At 38.3% G+C, this 27,042-nt stretch overlaps 1 protein-coding gene across 2 annotated transcripts in view; it reads left to right on the top strand.

The window, feature by feature from the left end:
• The window catches only part of adamtsl4 (ADAMTS-like 4), an 80,296-nt gene that overhangs the window by 37,605 nt on the left and 15,649 nt on the right, over positions 1-27,042 (top strand). For both annotated transcript variants that reach the window (XM_067400406.1, XM_067400400.1), the window contains exons 6-8: positions 17,693-17,832; positions 18,654-18,858; positions 25,793-25,980. In XM_067400406.1, coding sequence (XP_067256507.1) covers positions 17,693-17,832; positions 18,654-18,858; positions 25,793-25,980 — 533 coding nt within the window. The remainder of the gene's footprint in view (positions 1-17,692; positions 17,833-18,653; positions 18,859-25,792; positions 25,981-27,042) is intronic.

The raw sequence follows: 27,042 nt of genomic DNA, 5'->3' as shown, positions 1-27,042 counted from the left end.
TTCAATATGTGTGAGTCAAATGCATTTCTTGAATGCTACATTAATCTGGATATATTTGAAAACTGCATTTTTCATGTCAAAACGCTCTCCCTCCACACTAGCATTTGCATGCATTTTCCAGAGGTTTCTTGTCCACACTGAAACATCAGTAAAACACTAAAATCATCTTACTGTGCAGATGTAAACAGTAATAAAAGCTCATGATGGTACTGACACACCAGACATAGTAAAGTTCTCACACTTTTCTAGCACAATCATTTTATTAGAAAAATCTCAGCTCTTATTGGTGCATACATGTCATCAAAAATGACAGACAAAAAAATTTAGTTTTGAAATTTGTATTTTTGTTGCTTCATAGGAATGGGATGGCACTTGGTGACTTTTGTCACATTAGCTATGTGAACACACAAAAAAATATCACGGACATGATTCGGATATGATAAAGGGTCGAAAAAATACTCACACTTGGCTCCTTCTTGGTCAAAAAAGATCGACATTTGTAATTAATGGGAAATAAAAAAATAATAATAATAATACAAAAACTCAGAGAATCTTTTGGTGGTACAAACTAAAATTCAGCCACTGTGCAGAAAAAAAGTGCACTGCAATGAAGGGGGGACACTCTAAAATGTCAAGAGTGCAAAATAGACACATCCACCCCCTACTTGAACTAGCATGACTATAAGACAGAGCAAATTCATACAAACATGTGAAATAAAATCAATAATTCAGCCACAAAGCAGGAAAGAGGTTACACTGTAAAATATTGAGAGTACAAAACAGACACAACCACTCAAACACACACTCGCTTATACAAACACAGAGACACACACACACAACACACTATTATACACACAAATGAACTGGTGTGGCTGTAACAATATGGTAACATTAAGCCAAAAGACTCAAACAAGAGGTTGAAATCAGATCAGACGCAGATTTATTAAGCTGAAATAAAACATACCTGTTCCTTTTTGTTACATTTTTATTGACTTTTGATGTTATGTGTAACAAAATGCTCTCCTCTGTGTTCAGTTTTGACTGTAGTAAAATTAATGCAAAAACTGACACTTCAAATCAACATTTCAAACAAAAAATCTAAACCTTGACAAAAAAGTAGTCTTTGGGTATGCCTAAGTATAAATCCAAATCCAAAACGTAATAAAAATAAGTATTTATGTCTAAAAACCACTTACATAGAACTATATAGGAATCTAGTGGTTACACCATGACATTACAACATTGCATTACATACTCCCACCAGTTGGCACTAATGTACCTTCAAAAAATTGGATTTTAAGTGCCTTTACTCTATTTTAACATGGAATACTACTTTAATTGAAAAATAATTACACAAATATATAAAAAAAAAAAAAAAAGTGTATTATTTTCAATGGGAAAAAATAGCTAATAAAGACTTTATAAATATTGCATAGTATCAAAAATACCCTCAAAATGTTAAATAATAATCAAAGAATATTATTGAACAAAAGTATATTACATTGATTTTCCTGAAAAAAAGTTACATTTCAAAGGCTTCGTCACTTTTGACCGCGAAGGAGCCATGTGTGACCCCTAAACGAAGAGGACCAGAGTGTATGGTCTAAGGGTACGTTTACACGACAACAATGTACTAAAAAATTCCTTTGCATTTTTCGCATATTCTGTACAGACAACATTGTCAAAATGATCCCTGTTCACACAGATCCGAGAAAACAATTAAAAACACTGTATTCTGCTGCCTTGCCAGTAGGTGGTGATGTCCCTTTGTAAAGACTGAACACATAATAGACATGTGCATGACGTCACCGTTTTCACAAAATCACATTTTTTTTGTTTACATAGAGATGATAACTTGCACTTTGAAACCCATTTTCAAAAGTTTTCAGGCCCCCAAAACTTTATCAGTTTTATATATATATATATATATATATATATATATATATATATATATATATATATATATATATATATATATATATATATATATATATATATATATATATATAGATATACATAAAATTTTATCAGTTTTTAGTTGGTGTCAAGTAAACGGCCCCTAAAACGCAATTGCTTTGTTTTGATACAGGACAGCAATTACAATTTCATTTTTACAGAAATGTAATATGAAAATTGTACAAAGTAACATTTAACATTAAGGAACACTTTGAAAGAGAATAGCACATAGCAGGTACATACTGATATAAACATAGATATATTTACAATATGCATTACATTACTAAACATGCGTCATCGTTTTCAAAACTTCAGTTTTCACTGACCACAGTATAATTTATCCACTTATAATTTATCCGTCTTCAAAAAGCTCAGTTTTTGCAGGACAAAAACATTATCTCAGTGTGGATGGAAGACAGTGGCGTAACAGGGTGGGTGGGACAGGAATGTGTGACGGGAATGTGTGTGTATCAGGAATGTGTGTGTATCATCACAATAATAAATGCACAAAATTTATTGACATAGACCTCATGTTGAATATGATAGTTTCCTCCTTACATCTACTAATAAAATATATAGTTAGTTTCAAAAGTATTTACATTAGTGAGTAAATACGTAAATCCGCGTTTAGTATTAGATTGTCCCGATGGACTAGAGGTAGATTTTTTGTTCAGCATGCCAGAGGTTTTGGGTTGTAATCCACCCTCGTGTTAATTATTTTATTTTGTTCTCATTAAAACCAAAGATGTTCATCAGTGATTGTTTATCAAGAGCAGAAACATGTTTATGTGCATTTTGTTTGTGATTTCACCAGACCGAATAGAGTCTGCGGCCACAACAGCGTCCGTGTGAAGACTGCGCACTGTGCTAATTGCTAATCAGCTAGAGATGGTTTTTTTTTTTTGTATTAGTATACATCCGTGCCGCGAGATGTTTCAAAAAGTGGTAGGGACAATATCGACCCTGGCAAAAAGTGGTGGGGACATGTAACACCCGTCCCACCCGCAAATTACGCCTATGATGGAAGACCAAAACACACAAACATATATGTTTGCAAATGTATCTGGATTAGTGTAGACATTGCCAAAAGTAGAACTAAGAGCTTAAAATTGAAGAGTGTGGCAGCACAGACCAGACATAGGTATGGATGTCATTCAGTATCAGATGTAGTTCACTACATATTTTTATCAGACAGAGTTCAGTATTGTAGAAAGTTCAGTATTGAACAGGGTCCAGCATCAGACACAGTTCAGTATGGGACAAAGCTAAGCAGCATGCAGAGCTCAGCATCAGACAGGGTTCAATACTGGGCAAAGTTGAGTATCGGACAGTGCTGATTATCCCACAGGGTTCAGTATCAGGAAGAGTTCAGTCTAAGAATTCAGTTACACTGAAATGACAGAGACATTCACCCCTGTGTTTATAATCTGTTCTGAAACTGCTTTTATGTAGAAATGAAATCAAAACAAACGCACTCAGGGGTATTCAGGCCATGAGCTGTTGTGAAAGAGGCCACAGTGTGACAAGGCGACACGGGGACTGTGTGTGTTTGTGCTGTGGTGTAGGAGGTACAAGAATGTGCTTCAATTTATTAGAAGTAAAACTGTTGTAGGTTCCAGCAGTTATGTGAGCTATTGTTGGACAGGACATTGGGGGTTTGGCTGTATGGTGTGTGTGTGTGTGTGTGTGCGCGCATGCTTTTGTTTTGTTGTCCCTTGGAGATCATTTTTTGGCCAGCTCAACTCTAAAGATCATTATGTGATTGTGCGTGTGTGTGTGTGTGTGTGTGTGTGTGTGTGTGCTGTAATTGTTACTGCATGGCGCTGCTGTGCAGTTCTGTGTATGATTTGGCTTGCTCTCAGTGTGCCAGGGATTTTTAAGGGACATTCTTAAGAAAAAATCCAATGAAAAATTTAATTCTGCTATTACAAAAAGTAATTTACTGAAAATCTTGACAACCATCCTAGTTCTCCTGGGCATGTTCATGGGAGAAACAGCAATACTGTCCAATACAGGAACAAATTATCCTCCATAGTTGGATATTTTCTATGAATCAGTTCAAATAACCATTTTAAATTATTCTTTTAACAAATCAGACTGATATCCAGCGTTAGCGTCAGTTCTGGCAGGTCACGTCAGTCGAGGTGACTCAAGTCTACCTATAGGAATACGACACCTATCACAGCATCCATATATCAGCTCCTCAGTATTTTCAGCAGCTATTGCATTTCTCAGGAGCTAATTACCCTCCTCCATCCCCAGCTCCTCCTCTCTTCAGTCAGGATTGGCCTTATGATATCCCTGAGTCAGACTAATTCTTGAAATATGTGTACATGTTAAATTATTGACATTAATTATATCTGCATATGTTGGTTCTGTTCTGTTTACCCTAAGGGGGGTTATTGCTGCTCTCTCTGCTCTTATCCATGCTAGGCTGCATGGATGCACAGGGAGTTCTTGCCCAGAACAGAACCATACCGCCAATACAAACTCTATGCATTATCACTCATATTTGACTATAGTGGTCCTGACAAAACTGCTTCACTGGAGGGGAAGATTTTTAGCGAATAATTATTTACATTTAATTTTGTTCCTCACAAAAAGCATGCAACTTACACATTTTTATGCTACAGACTTATTGGGCCTCATTCATGAAACGCGAGCAGTGATTTGGCAACACTTTAGTATGGGGTAAAAACACATATTCACTATTTACTATGACTTTTGCCTAAATAAACCCCTAATTTACTGCTTTTTAATAGTTAGTAAGGTAGTTGTTAAAGAATTAGTTCACTTTCAAATGAAAATTGGCCCAAGTTTTACTCACCCCCAAGCTTAGATAAGTCAGGATATTTATTAATATAACTCCGGTTTTGTTCATCTGAAAGAAGAAAGTCATATACACCTAGGATGGCTTGAGGGTGAGTAAAGCTTAGTAATATGCAAGCTAATAAGCAACTAGTTAAAAGCAGAGGTGGACATTAATTAAGTATTTTTACTCTACTCAAGTACATTCATTATTGTCCGCCTTGGGTTAAAGGATTAGTTCACTTTTAAATAAACTTTTCCTGATCATTTACTCACCCCCATGTCATCCAAGATGTCCATGTCTTTCTTTCTTCAGTCGAAAAGAAATGAAGGTTTTTGATGAAAACATTCCAGGATTTTTCTCCATATAGTGGACTTCAATGGGCACCAAACAGTTGAAGGTCAAAATTAGTTTCACTGCAGCTTCAAATTGTTCTACACGATCCCAGACGAGAAATAATGGTCTTATCTAGAGAAACAATCACTCATTTTCTAAAAAAAAAAAAAATGAAAATTTTATACATTTTAACCAGAAATGCTCAACCAGAACTAGCTCTCTTCTTCTTCTTCTTCTTCTTCTTCTTCTTCTTCTTCTTCTTCTTCTTCTTCTTCTTCTCTATTAGAATTCTGGCAGTGTAGACAATTGTTATATACTATTGAACTAGCATATTGCATATAAAAATTAGTTCAAACTTTAACCTGTGGAGGGCAGTAATACACTTAGCAGTGTCTACACTGCTGGAATTCTAATAGAGAAGAAGAAGAGAGCTAGTTCAAGATGAGTATTTCTGGTTAAAATGTATATTTTTTTTTTTTTTTTAGAAAATGAGTGATTGTTTCTCTAGATAAGACCATTATTTCTCGTCTGGGATCGTGTAGAACAATTTGAAGCTGCAGTGAAACTAATTTTGACCTTCAACTGTTTGGTGCCCATTGAAGTCCACTATATGGAGAAAAATCCTGGAATGTTTTCATCAAAAATCTTAATTTCTTTTCGACTGAAGAAAGAAAGACATGAACATCTTGGATGACATGGGAGTGATTAAATTATCAGGAAAAGTTTATTTAAAAGTGGACTAATCCTTTAAAAGTCAGAATTGTTCCCCATACTAAAGTGTTACCAGTGATTTTTTTTTTTTTTAATGTGATTTATGTACTGATGTAAATTTCCAGATTCATGAAAGTGTTCGCATTTTCAAAATGTTAGTTGGTACGAAAGAAATTTACACCTGCTCCCTACCACGCAAAAATGGTGCGTAAAACCTCCAAACATTTTGTGTTTTTTTTTTTGTTTTTTTTTTGGCAAACGGATGCATTTTGATAACACATGTAACATAATAATATTTCATGAGCCCATAAAGGAATTTTTGAATCATTGAGGTTGCACGTTTGTACGCACTATTTATGAATGATTGGTATTTATTAACATACTAACAAATCTGATGTTTACGAAGCATTTGTGAATCCGGAGGAGAGTTTTCGGGAAGGTCCCATGTACATGCAAATTTCTCATATTTTACTCATATATTTAGGAAAGTTTCATGAATGAGGCCCAGTGTCTTTCTGAAACTTCAGTCCCATCTTTATTATTCAGTTTAACCCTGTAAAGCCTGACATATGAAATAATAGTCCAACAAATTTTTCTTTTTGAATAAATTCACCAATTTATTCACCATTTAGACAAAATATTTAAAAACCTCAGACTTCTATGGCTTATACAGTGGGTACAGAAAGTATTCAGACCCCCTTAAATTTTTTCAATCTTTGTTATATTGCAGCCATTTGCTAAAATTATTTGTTATTTTTTTTCCTCTCATTAATGTACACACAGCACCCCATATTGACAGAAAAACACAGAATTGTTGACATTTTTGCAGATTTATTAAAAGAGAAAAACTGAAATATCACATGGTCCTAAGTATTCAGACCCTTTGCTCAGTATTTAGTAGAAGCACCCTTTTGATCTAATACAGCCATGAGTCTTTTTGGGAAAGATGCAAAGTTTTTCACACCTGGATTTGGGGATCCTCTGCCATTCCTCCTTGCATTCCTCTCCAGTTCTGTGAGGTTGGATGGTAAACGTTGATGGACAGCCATTTTTAGGTCTCTCCAGAGATGCTCAATTGGGTTTAAGTCAGGGCTCTGACTGGGCCGTTCAAGAACAGTCACGGAGTTGTTGTGAAGCCACTCCTTTGTTATTTTAGCTGTGTGCTTAGGGTCATTGTCTTGTTGGAAGGTAAACCTTCGGCCCAGTCTGAGGTCCTGAGCACTCTGGAGAAGGTTTTCGTCCAGGATATCCCTGTACTTGGCTGCATTCATCTTTCCCTCGATTGCAACCAGTCGTCCTGTCCCTGCAGCTGAAAAACACCCCCACAGCATGATGCTGCCACCACCATGCTTCACTGTTGGGACTGTATTGGACAGGTGATGAGCAGTGCCTGGTTTTTTTGTAACCTTGGCCAGATCTGTGCCTTGCCACAATTCTGTCTCTGAGCTCTTCAGGCAGTTCCTTTGACCTCATGATTCTCATTTGCTCTGACATGCACTGTGAGCTATAAGGTCTTATATAGACAGGTGTGTGGCTTTCCTAATCAAGTCCAATCAGTATAATCAAACACAGCTGGACTCAAATGAAGGTGTAGAACCATCTCAAGGATGATCAGAAGAAATGGACAGCACCTGAGTTAAATATATGAGTGTCACAGCAAAGGGTCAGAATACTTAGGACCATCTGATATTTCAGTTTTTCTTTTTTAATAAATCTGCAAAAATGTCAACAATTCCGTGTTTTTCTGTTAATATGGGGTGCTGTGTGTACATTAATGAGGGGAAAATGAACTTAAATGATTTTAGCAAATGTCTGCAATATAACAAAGTGTGAAAAATTTAAGGGGGTCTGAATACTTTCTGTACCCATTGAGAGATGAAAAATAAACATAAACATTCCTCAAAAGCCTGATGCATCATGTTTGATACTCACATTTTATATGATTTTACTCAAAATGATAAAGTAAACCTAAGTTGCTTCAGTTCAGTAAGTGTTCATTTTGAACTATTACTAACAATATAAAAGTTATTCTTACATTTACTTTATAAAATCAGTAAAGATTTGACAGCAAAAAGACATGTGAACCACAAGCTGAAGGTGGACATTTTTACAATTATACTGAAAGGCTTTTAATTTGCTAAAAAACTATCAATAAGATGACAGAAGCCATGTAGTAGATTGTGTGCAACAGGTTTTTCCAACGCTATCTCACTACCAATTTTTATTTATTTTATGAGGTGTCTAATTCGTATGAATTCATACAACCTCAATCGTATGTTTTTGATTTGTCTAGACCCCAGTGATGGGTAGGATTAGGGGCGGGGTTAGGGGTAGGTCATTTGCATGAATTCATATGAATTGGGCAACTCATAGAATATGTCTAGCAAAAACGAGTGAAAAATGAGTGTACAAGTGAGGTTGTACAAATTCGTACGAATTAGCCACCTCGTAAAATATGTACGAGCTTCTGTGAAATCGGGTTGGATTTTCAATGATCATGTTGATCATTTAGAGGCCTTAGAATTTTGTGTATCAAATATGATACAGTAGGCTTTATATGGTAATATAATGTGAGGTTACAGTGTGACCAGGTATAAAATGGACTAGTACAAGTCTTCAGAATTTCTTCTTTTTTGTTCTATGTAAGAAAGAGAGTTGTGTGGTTTTGGAGGAGAATGAAGGTGAAAATGTTGGATGAATTATCCCTATAAGAGCTTGAAGGAGAGCTGGAGGAAGATCCAAGAACGAGGAGAAAGAGAGCGTGCATGAAACCGAACTCTCTCGCTCTCTAGCTCGTTTAGTTCTCACTAAACATTCCCTCCTTTCGTTTTCCTTGCGTTGGTCCAAATCCCTCGCTGTTTTACTAGTCCCCTGCCAAAATCTCTCCACCCAGCTCAGAGATTATTAGAGAGCGGGATGTGTTGAATAAAAGGAGTTTACTGAGGAGTTAGAACAGTGTGATAGTGGACAGGTGGTGGGGACGCAGTGAGAAAACTGTAAACAAGGTTTTAGGGGAGTTGAGAAGGATAGCCATTTGACTGGCCAGAGCGAGAGAGAGAGTTTGAGGGAAGGATGGCAGAGACTGAGATGGAGAAACAGCTGTGTTTGTGAGAGAGACATGTGGGCTATGATCAGAATAACATACTAACATGCTCTTAGTGGTTAAATTCTCTGTGACCACACTTACACCTGGAGGTCCTCCTGCACTTCCTACTTTTTACAACATATAGTTTATACAAACCCGATTCCAAAAAAGTTGGGACACTGTACAAATTGTGAATAAAAAGGAATGCAATAATTTACAAATCTGATAAACTTATATTTTATTCACAATAAAATATAGATAACATATCAAACGTTGAAAGTGAGACATTTTGAAATGTCATGCCAAATATTTTGCATTTCATGAGAGCTACACATTCCAAAAAAGTTGGGACAGGTAGCAATAAGAGGCCGGAAAAGTTAAATGTACATATAAGGAACAGCTGGAGGACCAATTTGCAACTTATTAGGTCAATTGGCAACATGATATAAAAAGAGCCTCTCAGAGTGGCAGTGTCTCTCAGAAGTCAAGATGGGCAGAGGATCACCAATTCCCCCAATGCTGCGGCAAAAAAGAGTGGCAAAATCAGAAAGGAGTTTCTCAGAGAAAAATTCCAAAGAGTTTGAAGTTATCATCATCTACAGTGCATAATATCATCCAAAGAGTCAGAGAATCTGGAACAATCTGTGCGTAAGGGTCAAGGCCGGAAAACCATACTGGATGCCGTGATCTTTGGGCCCTTAGACGGCACTGCATCACATACAGGAATGCTACTGTAATGGAAATCACAACATGGGCTCAGGAATACTTCCAGAAAACATTGTCGGTGAACACAATCCACCGTGCCATTCGCCGTTGCCGGCTAAAACTCTATAGGTCAAAAAGGAAGCCATATCTAAACATGATCCAGAAGCACAGGCGTTTTCTCTGGGCCAAGGATCATTTAAAATGGACTGTGGCAAAGTGGAAAACTGTTCTGTGGTCAGACAGATCAAAATTTGAAGTTCTTTTTGGAAAACTGGGACGCCATGTCATCCGGACTAAAAAGGGATAAGGACAACTCAAGTTGTTATCAGCGCTCAGTTCAGAAGCCTGCATCTCTGATGGTATGGGGTTGCATGAGTGCATGTGGCATGGGCAGCTTACACATCTGGAAAGGCACCATCAATGCTGAAAGGTATATCCAAGTTCTAGAACAACATATTCTCCCATCCAGACATCGTCTCTTTCAGGAAAGACCTTGCATTTTCCAACATGACAATGCCAGACCACATACTGAATCAATTACAACATCATGGCTGCGTAGAAGAAGGGTCCGGGTACTGAAATGGCCAGCCTGCAGTCCAGATCTTTCACCCATAGAAAACATTTGGCGCATCATAAAGAGAAAGATGCTATAAAGAAAACTTAAGACAGTTGAGCAACTAGAAGCCTGTATTAGACAAGAATGGGAAAACATTCCTATTCCTAAACTTGAGCAACTTGTCTCCTCAGTCCCCAGATGTTTGCAGACTGTTTTAAAAGAAGAGGGGATTCCACACAGTGGTGAACATGGCCTTGTCCCAACTTTTTTGAGATTTGTTGATGCCATGAAATTTAAAATCAACTTATTTTTCCCTTAAAATGATATATTTTCTCAGTTTAAAAATTTGATATGTCATCTATGTTGTATTCTGAATAAAATACTGAAATTTGAAACTTTCACATCATTGCATTCTGTTTTTATTTACAATTTTATACAGTGTCCCAACTTTTTTGGAATCGGGTTTGTACATTATGCATATTTTATGCAAATTTCTGTATGCATGCAATAACATAAAACATGTGCAATAGATGCTGTAGATATTGTGCACTTTGGTGTCCCGCTACAGAGGCACAGATCCCTTGCTGGATTAATAGTAATGAAAAACAGCTTGTTTTAAGCACAGCAAATAATGTGTTAGTGTTGACTGAATTGTTCAAGCTCAGCCATTCATTTACATTTATGCTTTTGGCAATGCTTTTATCCAAAGCATCTTGAATTGCATTCAAAGTACTCATTTTTTTAGTTCATGTATTCCCTGAGAATCAATCCCTCGACCTTGCCGTTGCTAGTGTTTGAGCTGCAGGAATGTCAATTCCTGTTAATCAAGTTAGACAAAACTATCCAACAAATAACAAATATCTTTCACAATATGATCTCCAACAAAGCAACATGCTTGATTTGCACCTTTTCTTTCCGTGGCAGATAAATATCAAAAGCCATATTTTGTCTTTTTGTCCTCACTTGACTGGACTACTTCAATTAGCGCTTTGTTATTTTTCAGTAAGTAGTAAGCTAGTATTTAATTCTGAACAGCACTGGAGTGTGTCATCTGTCTAAAATCTTAATACTGACACTGTGAGTCTTCCTTCTGTAAAGAGCACACCACCTTTGATAGCTGTGTTTTCACGCAAGAAGTCTGTGTAGGATGAGGAGTGTGTGTGTGTTTTTGATCAAACCGCCTTTGATCAGTAAATCTGGGCTCGTCTTTGCATAACTCTTCCCACTCTGTCGGCTTTTACATCCAAAATGTCTGAAAATGTGTCTGTTTTGGTTTTTCTGTAAGGTAGGCCAGGTTTCATTATATAACACACACCACTAACTCTTGCTTAGCCAATCGCAGCAACACAAATTTTCATTTACCTTTATTTAACATGAATATACCCAGACACAGTTAACATATTCTTACTGTCTAAACCAGGAGTGTTCAATTAAAGTTCAAAGAGGTCCGGTCTCCTTATTTCCTTCCCAGCAGAGGTCCGGACAACACTTTTGTGGAATAGTTCTAAATTTCCATCTGGGCAGCAGTAAAAGAAAAAAAAGAAGAAGAAAAATTTGTCAAGATACTGATAGGATATTGGGCCCTCAAAGCCAAAGCAGTGGTGTCTGAGAATTTTTCTCACAGAAAGAAAAAAAAACATTTGAGCCTAATTGAATATGATTATTAAAAGGTATTCAGATATTTCGTAATAGTATTCAGATATTTCATATAAGCCATGTGACAGAAAAGATACTGTATGGGGGTTCAGGGTTGTTCCTCTTGAAGACTGGACCATTTTTATATTTTATATCTAAAAAACAAACAAAAAAATGTGCATAATAACCAAAACACCCTCATCATGAGCAGAAAACGAAGCATTGTTGTTTTCTGCAGTGATTTCTTCAGCAAAAGTATCTATTTGCTGCTCACCGTCATTCTGCTACTGTTTTTAAAATAACCACGTCATCTGCAGCTCTTATGGCGCTTAGCATCTTTAGCGGGAGAGAGAAGCAAAGCGCGTGGAAAGGGATTGACTGAAGCGCGTCTGGCTCTAGATAAAAATATTGAAGGATATATCACTGAAAGATCATTACCATAAATGACCCTGAACGTTTGTGGTGTGTACCGGTTCATTGTTTTGATGCGCTGCTCACTTTGAACTGCAGAAATGGTAAAATGGTGTTACCGTTGACATAAGGTGTCATGGTCCGGTTGGAACCAAGCCAGGGTCTGCTATTTGAGGACCCCTGGTCTAAACATTTGCAGTTGTCAGTAAAATATTTGTATCTAAACAATAGATTATCGAATAGAGATTTATACTGTATCTCAATAATGATACAGTTCAAATTGTCATACATTATTTAAGTGAAAAGTAAATGAATTGTTAAATGTTTATTAGGACTTATGAGCATTGCACTTACTTCTTAGTTTTACACTTATAATTAATTCACAACCACAATATTGTGTAACCCCTCCGGTTCTACCGCTCTGAGCAGGATTCGAGCCAGCGTTTCCGGGATGGGAGGCAGGCATGCTAACAAGGACGCTGAAAACCACAGCCTCTAGCGCACCTCTTGAGGCCAGAGGAGTGAGGTTTACTCACACAGCTCTTACTAGCTAGCCTCCATTACACTCACCTCCCTAATCCTCACTCCCATCCGGGTCACGGCACCAATGTAACCTCTCTGGTCCTACTCGCACTGCTCCAAAAAGGATTCAAATTAGCATTTCCGGCGTGGGAGGCGGGTGCGCTAACAAGGATACTGAAGACCACAACCTCTAGCGTTAAATGCTAGCACGCCTCCTGAGGCCATGGAGTGAGGTTTACTTGCACAGCCTCTACTAGCTGTCCTCCGTCACACTCTCCTAGCTAAACCTCACTCCCATCCAGGTCACAGCACCAATGTAACCCCTCTGGTTCTACTCACACCGCTCTGAGCGGAATTCAAATGGCATGGGAGGCGGGTGTGTTAACAAGGACATTGAAGACCACAGCCACTAGCACACCTCTTGAGGCCAGAGGAGTGAGGTTTACCTGCACAGCTCTTACTAGCTGGCCTTCATTACAGTCACCTCCCTAAACCTCACTCCCATCCGGGTCACGGCACCAATGTAATCCCTCCGGTTATTCTCACACCACTCTGAGCAGAATTCAAACTAACGTTTCTGGCATGGGAGGCAGGCATGCTAACAAGGACGCAGTCTCTAGCATGCCTCTTGAGGCCAGGGGAGTGAGGTTTATTCACACAGCTCTTACTAGCTGTCATCCGTTACAATTGCACAATATATTTTTTTATTCAATTTCAATTATGCATTTATTATTTTGGTAACACTTTATTTGATAGTCCACTTTAGACATTCTACTAACTATAAGTAACTTTGCAACTACATGTCAACTACCAGTCATAGAGTATTAGTAGACTGTCTGCTTAGTATCTGCCAACACTTTATTTTGATGCTCCCCAAAAGACATTCTACTGACTATAAGTGACTTTGCAACTACATGTCAACTTATTCTATTAACCGTAACTCTAACTCCTTACCATAACCTAAATGTCTTCTAATACTCTAATGAGAGTTAGTTGACATGTTGTTGCAAAGTTAATTATAGTTAGTAGAATATCAAAAGTTGACTCTTGAAATAAAGTGTAACCATTGTTTGATCATTTCAAGCTGAACAAACTTGTTTTGTGAAAAGTTGCAAACTGCAAAAGAGCTATTTCTACCTGAATTAACTCATAAAAAGTTATTTTGTTGGCATGAATGTTTGTATTTAGGTTGATTCTGTGATGTTAAATAATATTTTTGACTTGAATAAAAGCTAGTTAATTTAGATGTTACTATTTTTTCAGTGTGAGTGAGGCTTAAATGTCCAGTTTTCAGGTTCACTGTGTCTCGCGCACACACTCTTCTTCTGGCATTCCATTTCTTTCTTTTGGTCTTTCTGTATATCCCTCTTTCCCTGAACAGATTCCTCTCTCATCCTGTGCTGTTCTTTCTTTCTCTTGTCTTCCTGTCTCGTGCACTGGTTCTCTCTCTGAGTTTGTTTAGAGACAGAGATAGTGGGGAAGTATATTTAGTCTGAACAGACTCCATGTCTGTGCAACAGAGAGAGAGAAAGAGCGAGAGAGACAGAGCAAGAAAAAGAGTGTGATGAAGATAATTCTTCTACACTTTTGCTTTTCCCCTTCTTTAAAAGACATTTTTGTCCAATATATATAGCCTATTTTTACTTTTATTTCTTCTAAATTTTTCTCTCTGTCTGTCTCAGTGACTGTTTCTTTTTCTTTCTCTCTCCCCCCCCCCATTGTCTCCACCATAATCTCTCAAAGATAACTGTGACGGAATGGGAAAAGACTTTTGGGCTTGGAATCTCTCGCTCTTTTGTCACTGTCAGCTAATTTTGATAGACAGATAGAGAGAGTTTCACATAACCTGACCTTTGAATATCAGCATGAAGTCTGGTCCATATTAAAGCCTTTTAGTATAGGGACAAACCAAACTGACACCAAAGAACTAGCACTGATAAAAGCCGAATGTGTTGTCACCTCTTGTTGCCTGCACTGAGGCAAAAAACTGCACGTGAACACACCGAGAGAACTACAGCCGACTGTCAGCCAGCACGCACGTTCTGTGTCCGCGGTTTTTTTTTCTTTCATATAAATTCAGAAAAGGAGACTGGCACTGATACACACACCGTAAACAGCAGCAAGGTGCTTACCATTTTGAATATCATTCATGCTGATCACTTTTTACATGCTGAATCGGCCCAAAAATGCGTCCTAGAGCCAACGGTGCTGAACACACCAGAAAAACTTAGTCGGTCAATGCTTAAAAGCGGTCCGGCGTTGCACGACGGCTGATCATCGGCTTGGTGTGTCTCAAGAGCCGCCCACTTAGAAAGGAAGAGAACTAATTTGACTGAGATGTAAAAGAACCAACCACAGTTAGTTTTGTGTTTATGTGCTGTTTAGGGGCTGGGTTATCTGAAATCAGATCATGGCACAAATAACAGACCGGCATAAAAACAATGGGCCAGATTTACTAACAGCTTGCTCCAACGCAAACCCTCTTTTGGCATTAAAAAAATACTGTCAGCATTTACTAAAGACAAACAGTGCAAAATTAGTGCTGAAAAGGCATGGACTGAGTTGTTTTTATGGCTGACCTTATTGCATATGCATTTGTAGGAGTGGGTATAATGTTAAGTGTCTGATGAAGATGATAAAGATGCAAAAAGTTCCAAAACAAAAGTATTTAATAAGTAAAACAAACTTGGGTAATCCAAAGGTATGAAGGCAATGTAACAGCATGTAACATATGAAGATACCGGACAAAAAATGAAAGGAAATGAGGAACTTAAATACACAATGATAATGAACTAAATACAGACAGGTGTGATCATTAAACGAATGTCCATGACAGCTGATTAGTGGGGGGGAAAGGAGAACAACGGAACACAGGAAACAGGTGACTAAACAGACTAAGAGATAACGAAACCAAAACTGAGCATAACTTCCATTGATAAAGTCTTCAGTGAATCAACCTACTCTAAAAATAGGGCACAATATACTGAGTTAATGCGAATGAATTTTCCTTATTGATTTTTCACAGATGTTTTCCCCATATGTTGAATGACACATTGCATTGTGTTGTGTTTTAGGTAAAGGAAATGTTCTTAAACTTAAAGTCTGCATGAAACAGAAGTTGCAATAGTCTTTTCTACCCTATTGTGATGTATATCCAAGTGAAACGGCTTCTGGTACAAGTATAAATGTAGGGCGGGACTTGATTTTGTCCATGGGGAACTGATTGGATGGTTGTGGTTTGCTATTGGTGCCAGAACACATGTCATCAGATAAGAGATGTCAAGTTATTTTAATTAAAGATTACAAGGGCACAAGGATTTAAAATAAATAAATAATGATGTGCATGGATAAATCACTTATAGTAAATACTGCAATATTTAAAAAAACAAAAAAAAACAAAAAAACAAGAATTGTCCATTTTGATTTCATTGTGACTAATAGATAATGTCCTGGCAGAAAATTACCAGTAATTTTCCATTTTTCTTTTTTTATTATTATATTGCCTCTTGACAAAAAACCCTGTGTTACTGGCAAACATCAGCCAATCAGATTTGAACTTGCCAGATCATGAAAGTACTATTTGTGCACATCAATTGAACAGACCAGTGGTCAGCTGAGACTGATAATAGAATGAGAGACTGAGGGCAAAAAACAGATCAATGACCTTTAAGGATGGACTGATAAGCTTGTGCCTGTTTTTTTCAGCTGATGCTGAAGTTGCAGTTTCTAACTATGAGTTATTGTATGACTGCATGAGAAGGTGCTGGTGTGTTACTTGGTTTAATCAAAGGAGCTGAAGTCTGTATGATATTCACAGGGTTCCCACAGCCACAGAAAGCCAAGAGGTATCATTGTGATTTCCAGATGAACAGATAAAATCCTAATGTGCCAAGTTTCAAGTTTGTGTTATATCTGTGTTAGTAAACACCAGTAACAATGACTGTTTCCTGTGTTTGTGATGGAGGTTTTGATCATGGCATTGATTAGCTGTAATTAATAGCTCAGGACTGTGTTGTGTTTGTGAAAGAGAGAGACTGAAGCAGCTTGCATCCGCACCCGAGGGATTCATCTAGGTTCATAAAGAGGACAGATACAATGGAAAAAACAAGCAGTTTTCAAGAGAGTTTCAGTCATTAGGGCAGAAGGATCCATGATGATCATTTATGTTTTGTTTTTTTCCAGCTGACGTCCACCAGCGTTATTTTAATAGTATATTTACGATATAAGAGTAATTATTCATATTTTGAAATAGCTTTTATTTTTATATTTTCAGTTTTCATTTTAGTTTAAGTTTCAGTGCTTTTATTATTATCATTTTTAATATTTCTGTTTAAATTTAATTTTTATTTCAGTTTTACTTTTAGAAATTTTAGTACTTCAACTTAAGCATATTTAATTATGATTAGTTGACAAGGCATCATTTCTAAGTTTGTTGATCTAATATTTGTATTTTATTTATTTTCAGCTTTATTTCAAATAAAGGATTAACCTTTTTTAATAGTATTAGTTGACAATAACAACACTGACGTTAACTCAGATTGCCCATAAACTCACTCCACTGTATCTCTGACCCTTAAAATTAGGAAGGGTGTACTGAACCTTTAATACTTCTATTTGAAGATGAGGTTTGTTATAATTAGCTAACCTGTTTGCAAGTGAAGTGACCCCAGTAAAGCTGTTAAATACTGAAATGTTATAACACTATATGTGATACATGATATGTAAACATTCATATGTTAATAAGCTCATGGTTGTGATGTCAATACTGTGGCTGAATGGCTCATTTTTTCAGCTTATTTTCAATAAGTAGTTTAGGATGGCTTGCGAGACGTGAGTTATTAATGTCATAAACATAAACATCTTATATAAAGACAGACACCTAATAAAGTACAGGTACGGGAAATTTGTTACAACGTAATAAATCTAATGAAATTGAATCAGGTTTTTGTTTGTTTTTCTCTCGCAGTGGGTCTGGAGCAGCAGTGTGAGCTGACCTGTCGGCCGGTCGGGTATCGTTTCTATGTGCGGCAGGCGGAGAGGGTACAAGATGGAACGCCGTGTGCGAATAACACACCCAATGATGTGTGTGTGGGAGGACGCTGTCTGGTGAGAAAACAGTCCGACATGCACAAAAATTATAGTAACACCATCACCGGAAAGAGGTCTGACATGGACACCCTCAGCAATTCTATAAATCTGCTACATTTTTGTCTTGGAATTGTGAGATCTGTAGATCTACCCCTGTGAAAAAGAATTACACTTCAGCATAGTTTTAAAAAGAGTATTTATTAAGTACATTCAAAATATAGTAACTTTAAATGTAATATCAAATAACAGTTAAAACTATAATCAAGTACCTTATGTTAGTCAACACTTTAAAGATTATTAAAACAATGATTTAAAATGTACTTCAAAGTAAAACTTTTAATTTGACATTATTACAAAGTGCACTTTTTAAAAGTGTACTTAAGTGTGTTAAGAAACATAGTCATAGTACTCTTTAAATACACTTAAGTTGCCTTTTATTTCATTAAAATAATTATATTATCTGCTATTACAGTTTTTAAAAACTATGGCCTGGTTTCACAAACAGGGCTTAGCCTAAGCCAGGATTAGGCCTTCGTTCAATTAGGACATTTAAGTAAATGTAGACTAGAAAAAATAACATTACTGGTTTGCATCTTGAGACAAAACAATGGCACTGACATATTTTAAGATATGTCCGTACAAGTTACTTTCAGTTAAAACATCTCAAACATCCATTTTAGTATGGGACTTGCCTTAAGCCTAGTCTGTGAAACCGGGGGTATATTTTTAAGATTTGAAGTACAATACAAATGCACATTCAATGCAATTAAGCACACATCTTGTCATCCTCATGTATGCATATTGATAAAAAGCCTCTTTCCTCCATCTGTCTGTGTCAGAGCGAGGGCTGTGATGGTGTGTTGGGCTCAGGGTTGGTTCGGGATCGCTGTGGCGTGTGTGGCGGTGGAGACGGCACCTGCGAGAGGGTCACGGGAAGTTTCCTGAACACGAGCGTTCCGCTGGGTTACTACAAAATACTGGATATCCCTCCCGGAGCCACAGCTATCAACATCACAGAGAGACGAGCCAGTCCAAACTATCTGGGTACGAACTCTGTGTGTGTGGGTCAAGTTTGGACCAAATATCTGCTCTAAGGAGAGTAAAGGTCTGCAAAGTTACAAAGCACAAAGACATTCCAGCGGGAGTTATTCTCTATATCAGTGTCACTGTTTCTGAACTCCCTGAAACGCCTCCATTGTAGTCTTGAGTTTTCTTCAGTGAACAAACATGTCAAAATATTCCTCATTTAAATAATTCCCACCCAAGACATACACAAAATAAAGGGACGAGATCTGGTTGAGCTAGTTAGTAGTGCATGAAACTCACTGTTATGGTAAGGGGCGTGACATTTAATGGTTTAAAAAAACAAAAACAAAAAAAACAACACATTGGTCCAGCCAACCAATCAAAAGCACATTGCACTTTTCAGAAGGAGGGGCTTCATAGAGACATGAACTAAACAGAGCGTTACTGACAGACTGGGAAGAGAGGAGCTGCAACAATATTAAACGTGAAAAATAATTGGTGCGTCCAAAATTGTCACGTAATGCACAAAGACGAGAAGGTAAGATCCAAATGCAGCTTTAATGGGGGAATCCAAAAACGTAATCCATACAGGCAAGGGTCAAAATCCACAGAAGCAGTCCATACAAAACAAGAAAACCAGACAGAGAAACTAGTGACATAAATGAAACTTCCATAACAAAAGCAGAAACAAACTAGGTATAAATAGACAGACACTAATGAACAAACACAAAACAGCTGGGTGCAATGTAGGGATAATGAGTCCGGGAGTGAGTATGGGAAATGAAGTCCAAGGGGTGAAAACAAGAGTCCGGGTTGGAGTGCCCTCTAGTGGCTGATTAGGGCACTCCCACTAGTTATCATGACAGTACCCCCCCTCAAAGGAGCAGCTACCAGACGCTCCACCAGACAAAAAAAAACAAAAAAAAACACAAAATCTCAGGAGGGAGGTGGACTGGAGGAGGATCAGGGGGAGGGATGGTGGGCCAGGTCCAGAGTCCCCGACTGAAGGCCAGGGGGGAGCCGGAGGAACAGACCATGGGGGCTCTATCGAGGTCGTAGTCCTGGTTGAGTGCCAGGGCGGTGCTGGAGGAACTGACCAGGCGGGTTCCAGCAGGTCTGGAGCCCGGGCTGAGTACCAGGGCGGTGCTGGAGGAACTGACCATGTGGGCTTCAGCAGGTCTGATGGCCTGGGCAGCAGTAGCAGGGCGGACGGCCTGGGCGGCGGCAGCAGGGCAGAAAGCTTGGGTGGTGCCGGCAGGGCAGACCAAAGGGTCTCCGTGGCTATATCAGGAAGAGCGGGCTGCTCGGTGACGGCCTCCATGACCGTATCAAGGAGAGCTGGCCGCTCGGGGACAGCAGAGGGCTCGGGCTGGCAGACAGGTCCAGAGTCAAAAGAGCCTGAGTGCATCCTCCAGGCACGCAAGACCGCCAAAACATAGAAGGTGAAGACAGCCCTCTTGGCTATGAAGGGACTGACAGGGAGAGCGGGCTGCTCTGGGACGGCAGCGGGCTCTGGCTGGCAGACTGGTCCGTGGTCAAGAGAACTTAAGTGCACTCTTGAGGCACGCAGAACAGCCAAAACATAAAAGGCGAAGACAGCCCTCTTGGCCATGACAGGGAAAGCATTTGGCTCTAATACCTCTGGGGTGGCATCCGGGCCTACAGCGGGCTCTAGGAAGGCCTCCGGGCCTTGAGGGATGGAGGAAGCCTTCTTCCTCCTCTTCCTCCTTTTACGTGGGTGAGGCGATGACTCAGTACCCACCTCCTCTGTGGGCGCTGCAGCAGGGTCACGGGCTGGAACGGGCTCTGGAACGGACTCACGGGCTGGAGTGGGCTCTGGAGTGGACTCACGGGCTGGGGCTGGTGCTGGAGGTAACCGAATCTGCCCATTCTTATGCAGATACAGGTAATTAGAGAAATTAGAGAAATTCCAGAAATTTAAACTCCCCACCAGCTCCATCTCCCACTGTAGCAGAGGGTCATAAAGACAATGATTAAAAATGTCTTTGAGGACTGCATCGGGGTGATTAAATCTCTCTGCCCACGACCAAAACCTTTGAGTAAAGGCCCGCACCTGAAACTTCCATAACAAAAGCAGAAACAAACTAGGTATAAATAGACAGACACTAATGAACAAACACAAAACAGCTGGGTGCAATGAAGGGATAATGAGTCTGGGAGTGAGTATGGGAAATGAAGTCCAAGGGGTGAAAACAAGAGTCCGTGTTGTAGTGCCCTATAGTGGCTGATTAGGGCACTCCCACTAGTAATCATGACAGAAATGGCATACTGTTTGAGAAGGTACTACATTTGAACTTTCTTTGCGACTGTTAAAAAGTATGTTCTATATAATATGAATGTGTGTTGTATGAATGTAATCCGGACGTTGTCATTATTATGTGACCTACCAGCGTCAGTTGCGTCGCTTCACCTCTATTCATAAATCCCCTCCCGTGGCCTCATGGGATAGAAAAGTGTCCATCAAATCCACACTTGTATTAAGTCATACTATGTTTTTCACATACTATATAGTAGGGAAGTATTCGATTTCGGATGTTTTTCGGATGTTTTTTTGAACATTTAAGCATGAAAATCTATTCTAGTAGACCACAAAAACAAAATGAAGACTTTGCATAAAAGAGCATAATAGGTGCCCTTTAATGAAAATGTAAAACTACATAAAGCATTGTGTGAGGGTTCAGGTTTATGGGTCAGAAAATGTCATTAGCTCTGTATAAAATTATATATGTATAAAAAGTCCCCACCATAATAGAAATACAAACATGCGTGTGTCTGTGGGGGTGGGGGGGGGTGTCTTTCCTTATGGTGGCCGAATGACCCTACAATAATAAAACCTGAAAAACGTCCATTGTGTGAACCTCAGTAGTAAGAAAACGGCTTCATAAAGGAAATAACTTTTATCTTATTTCATATCATTTTTTCTGGAATATTGCCCTACAAAGGCAAATGAACTCTGGAACTGACTTCAAAGTGTTTGGACTGATTTGAATTTCAGAATCCATTCTGAGTATAGTTGAAATAAATGCATGTGTCATGATTTAAGTCATAACTCATGAGTAGCTGAGTAGCTCATGTGAAGCTGCTGCATTTTACCTTTGCAGAGCAGGATAGTTCACCCAGAAATTAAAATGTATGTATTAAAATTTAAAGCAAATGGGGACTGTCAGGCTACGAAAAAAATATATATAATCAAACAGGTTTGCCTCATGAGGGTGACAAAATTATGACAGAATTTTTATTTTTTGTGTGAACTAGCCCCTTAAAACACTGGTTGTCTGACAGGGGTAGGATTAGTTTATTAAGGAATTTTGATTATCTTAATTCAAAACAATGAAAGTTGATGGGAGTTCGTCCTGACATAAAACACATTCATGAACGTGTACATGTGTGTGTGACTGAATGCATGTACTTGCTTAAATAACATGTGAGGGTATGTTTGGTGTGAGATTAGTGTGAATTGATCATTGTTCCTTGGTTGAAGCTCAACTCTGAGTGACCCAAGCAAAGCTCAGACCTCCAGCCAAGCGTTCAGCTTGTGAACAACAGATCATTAGCAGAGAGACACAGCTGCAGTTGATCACTTTAGATGATCTAGAGCGTGTAAATCTGAATTCAGAGTTTCTGTAGATGATAATGTCCCATTGTTTCAGCACGTGGTGCGTTTTGGGGCAGCAATGATTCACTGTCCTGAGAGGGATGCTAATATTGTGTTCATCTTAATATTAGCCTGAACATGACTCAGGAATGCTCGTATTCACGGATGATGATCTCTCTGGGCTGTGTTAGGTAATACAGGCATGTTTTCTTAAGTGAATATGACCCTGAGTCAGAGTCATGGACATGTCTGTGTTTGTTTCGCTGTACACCCAGGTCCGTTTCTGTGTGTGTTCTAGTATGGTTGTGATTGTGCCCTGGAGGCAGACTGCTGTAGTAGACAAAACACTTACAGGCTTACGTGAGAAATCATCTTTTTTTCTCTCTCTCTGACATCCTTTTTTGGCTTTTGCATTTCTCTCACCCGAGTCTCTCTGTTATTCCGTCTGCCCCAGTTTTATTGTTTAGAGGTTGCTCTTTCAGAGCTCAGGAGGTGTTAACTATCACTGTTATTATTGTGTATATTTCTTCTAACACTGGGTATTAAAGTTCGGTGTGTGGGTCGTCCTCCAGTGTTTGTGCTTCAGACGTGTGCTCAGCAATGCCCCGGAAACCACCCTCAACTCCAGCATCATTGCAGAGACTTGTTTAGGTGTTAGTAGTTTTGGTAGTAATACTACTTTTGTTCTCAGTGGTTTTGTTATCAGTATTTTACCTAGTGACACTGCTTTAAAGGATTAGTTCACTTCTAAATAAAATTTTCCTGATAATTTACTCACCCCCATGTCATCCAAGATGTTCATGTCTTTCTTTCTTCAGTCAAAAAGAAATTAAGGATTTTAATGAAAACATTCCAGAATTATTCTGCTTATAGTGGATTTCAATGGCCTCCAAATTATTGAAAGTCAAAATCAGAGTTTAAGTGCAGCTTCAAAGGGCTTTAAATGATACCAGACGAGGAATAAGGGTCTTATCTAGCAAAACGTTTGGTCATTTTCTTTAAAAAATGAAAATGTATATGCTTTATGATTGATGATGCTTTATGATGCTTAAATGATTGCCTTTGTAAGTGCTTCCGCTTTCTGTATTCTTCAAAAAGCTTACATTTACATTACATTTACATTTTATCCAAAGCGACTTACAAGTGAGGAATACAACAAGCGAGTCGTCATGACGAGGCAAATAGACAATAAGTGCTCACAATACAAGTTATAGGCAGTGCTCAGATTATCCTAAACTACAATAGAGAGGGATTAGAAGAAGTGAAAGGATAGGAATATATATTTTTTTTTTTTTAAGATGAGGTTAAGTGCTCACAAAAGAGATGGGTTTTCAGCTGTCTTTGGAATATTGCCAGGGATTCGCATTCCGGATGGAGGCAGGAAGATCGTTCCACCAGCAAGGAACAGTGAACGAGAACGTTCTGGAAAGTGATTACGTTGTATGTCCTACGCCTTCCCTATTCAACTTACGGAAAAAATGGAACTGGTGCTGCGTTCATTCCGTAAGTAGAATATGGAAGGTGTAGGACATACAGCGTAAGCTTTTTGAAGAATACGAAAGTGCGGTTTTGGCGGAAGAACGTGGAAGGCGATCATTTGTTTATATAAAGCATATACATTTAATTTTTTTTTTGAAAATGACTGATCGTTTCACTAGATAAGACCCTTATTCCTCATCTGGTATTGTTTAAAGCTCTTTGAAGCTGCACTGAACCTGTAATTTTGACCTTCAACCGTTTGGAGGTTGTTGTTCATTACTTGTTCTTTATAAATCTTTTGCACTTTTATCTCTTTGAAACATTTTACTTTATATTTTCTGTGTATTGTATTATTGAATTTAAATGTTCAGACTGAGTTCTTTTTGTTATGAGAAAAAGAGTTCTTAAGCCTGTTATACTATGACATTTTTTTTCAACTTATTTCAATATCGTGATACTACCGTATACCGTTATAAAAGCTTCAGCAATTATCGCAACATGAAAATTTGATACTGTCACATGCCTAGTCGCGATATAAGTATCTTATTAATCAATATTGGTCTAGTTTAGTTGTCATTAGTTTTGAGTACCCATACTAGTTTAAGCATCAATATTGGTCTAGTTCAGGTTTCAATAGTTTTGGCAGTCATAATGCTTTAATTATCAGTGTTAGTCTGGTTTAATTATCAGTATTTTAACTAGTGATACTAGTTTAAGGATCAGTAATGGTCTAGTTTAGGCATCTCTAGTTTAATTATCCTAGTTTATGTATCAATGTTTGTCTAGTTTATGTGTCAATAGTTTTGGTAGTCATAGTTATCAGTGTTTGTCTGAATTTTAAGAAGTGGTTTGAGTAGTCATACTAGTTTAAGTATCTGTATTTGTCTGGTTTAGAAATCATTAGTTTTGGCAGTCATACTGCTTCAGTTATCAGTGTTTGTCTGGTTTAATTATCAGTATTTTAACTAGTGATACTAGTTTAAGGATCAGTATTGGCCTAGTTTAGATGCCAGTGGTTTATGTAGCCATAATAGTTTAAGTATCAGTATTTGTCTAGTTTAGGTATCTAGTTTAATTATCCTAGTTTAAGTATCAATAGTGGTCAAGTTTGAGTGTCAATAGTTTTGGTGGTCATAATGCTTTAGTTATCAGTGTTAGTCTGGTTTAATTGTCAGTGTTTTTAGTAGTCATACTACTTTAGTTATCAGTGTTTGTCTGGTAAGCATTTTAAGGAGTGGTCTGGGTAGTCATACTAGTTTAAGTATCGGTATCGGTCTAGTTTAGGTGTCAATAGAAATCAACTGTTGACATACAGTAACAACGTATCATAGATAGCACAGGTCTGATCATTTGATGAAAGATTTTGATGAATGATGAGTTTATTTGACTACCATCTTCAGTGTCTTGGCAAATCAGTGCACCTTTTTTTGATCTACATTTACTCTCAAAGCAAGGTGAGGAGAAACTCTTAAGACACGAAAGATAATTTAGACATGGGTGGGCCTTTGCCATACACATTTGCTCAGTAATTTTAGTTTTCTGATATCTGTGCTACATCTTTGCCTTTTTCATTCCTCTTTCTTTGACACTTTTGCTATGAACTTCTCATGGAGGAAAATTCCTATTTGTATGTAATGTGTGATTATGGTAGGAAACTCGTAAAAAGATCATCACAAGTAGAAATGAGAGCTGTAATTAGAGACAGCTAAAAACAGCCTTCCACACACTCCACCAACAAATAATGACTGTCGGATGAATCTTAAAACATCTTTTAAGATCATATCCAAAAACAAAAGTGAAAAAAGTGCATGTGTAAAAGTGTGACCACAGCTTGTGTCCTGCTGTGTGTGTCCGCAGCCCTGCGCAGTGGAACAGGTCAGTCTGTGGTGAACGGACGCTGGGCGGTCGATCCGCCGGGAGAGTATCAGGCAGGAGGAACCACCTTCCTGTATAGCCGACCCAAAGCTGGGCCTCACGAGCAGGGTGAAGAGAGAGGAGAGACCCTCACAGCGCCTGGACCCACAACCACCCAGCTGCAGCTATACGTAAGTGCGCACGCATGTGTTCATGCTGTATATTACAGTAATGTGGAAAGCGGTAGACAGGTCTGGCTAGTGTGTGATGGAGCACAAACTCTAATCTGGGAGGTTTTACTGCAGGAATGGATGGAAGGAATGAGCCACCACTTTGTTAAAACGTGCCTATTGTGTTTATTGATGATGATATTAAATGAGCATAACACTTCTGAACTCATGTTAGGATCTCTATTATTCTCCTCAAAGGGTTTATATCATGAAACAGGATTTTTCTTGCTCAGGGTTGTTTTAATACCAACATTTCACTAGTCAATACCAATACCAGTGAAATTTCAAAGGAGCAAAAATAAATTTGCTATTAAACAAAAGCCTTCATTTCAGCCAAAAATGAAAATGCTGTCATCTTTTATTCCCCGTCATGTCGCTCCAAACCTGTATGACTTCCTTTCACAGAATCACAGGAGAATCAATCGTCAAATGTCATAGATTCTCTGCATATTAGGCTAGAATACAAGAAAGTATTTTAAAATAATAAAAATACACACATTTTCAGTATTTAAGGACAGTTCACCAAAAAATGAAAATTATCCCATGATTTACCCTCAAGCCATCGTAGGTGTATATGACTTTCTTCTTTCGGATGAACACAATCAGAGATATATTTAAAAATATCCTTAGTCCTCCAAGGTTTATAATGGTTGTGAATGGCCAAAAAATGCATCCATCCATCCATCCAAAAAAAAAAAAAAAATTAACCCATATGACTCCAGGGGGTTAATAAAGGCCTTCTGAAATGAATCGATGCCTTCATGTAAGACAAATATCCTTATTTAAAACTTGACAAAGTAAAATAACGAACTTCCGCCAGAACAGCCATACGCATTCTACATACGTCCAAAAAGTGAACCTCCACGACGTAATATGATGTTCTACACTGCGCCATGTCATACTACGGCAGTACATCATGTCATTGTGTACTATGTCATGGACGTTCACTTTTTGGACGTACATCGAATGCGTATGGCTGTCCCATTCGAAGCTTGTTATTTTACTTTCTAAAGCTTCAGAAGG

The sequence above is a fragment of the Chanodichthys erythropterus genome, chromosome 2 (genome assembly GCF_024489055.1).
Source record: "Chanodichthys erythropterus isolate Z2021 chromosome 2, ASM2448905v1, whole genome shotgun sequence".
In the NCBI taxonomy this organism is placed as follows: domain Eukaryota; kingdom Metazoa; phylum Chordata; class Actinopteri; order Cypriniformes; family Xenocyprididae; genus Chanodichthys; species Chanodichthys erythropterus.
The sequence above is the reverse complement of the archived record's forward strand: the minus strand, read 5'-3'. Positions and strand labels throughout refer to the sequence as shown.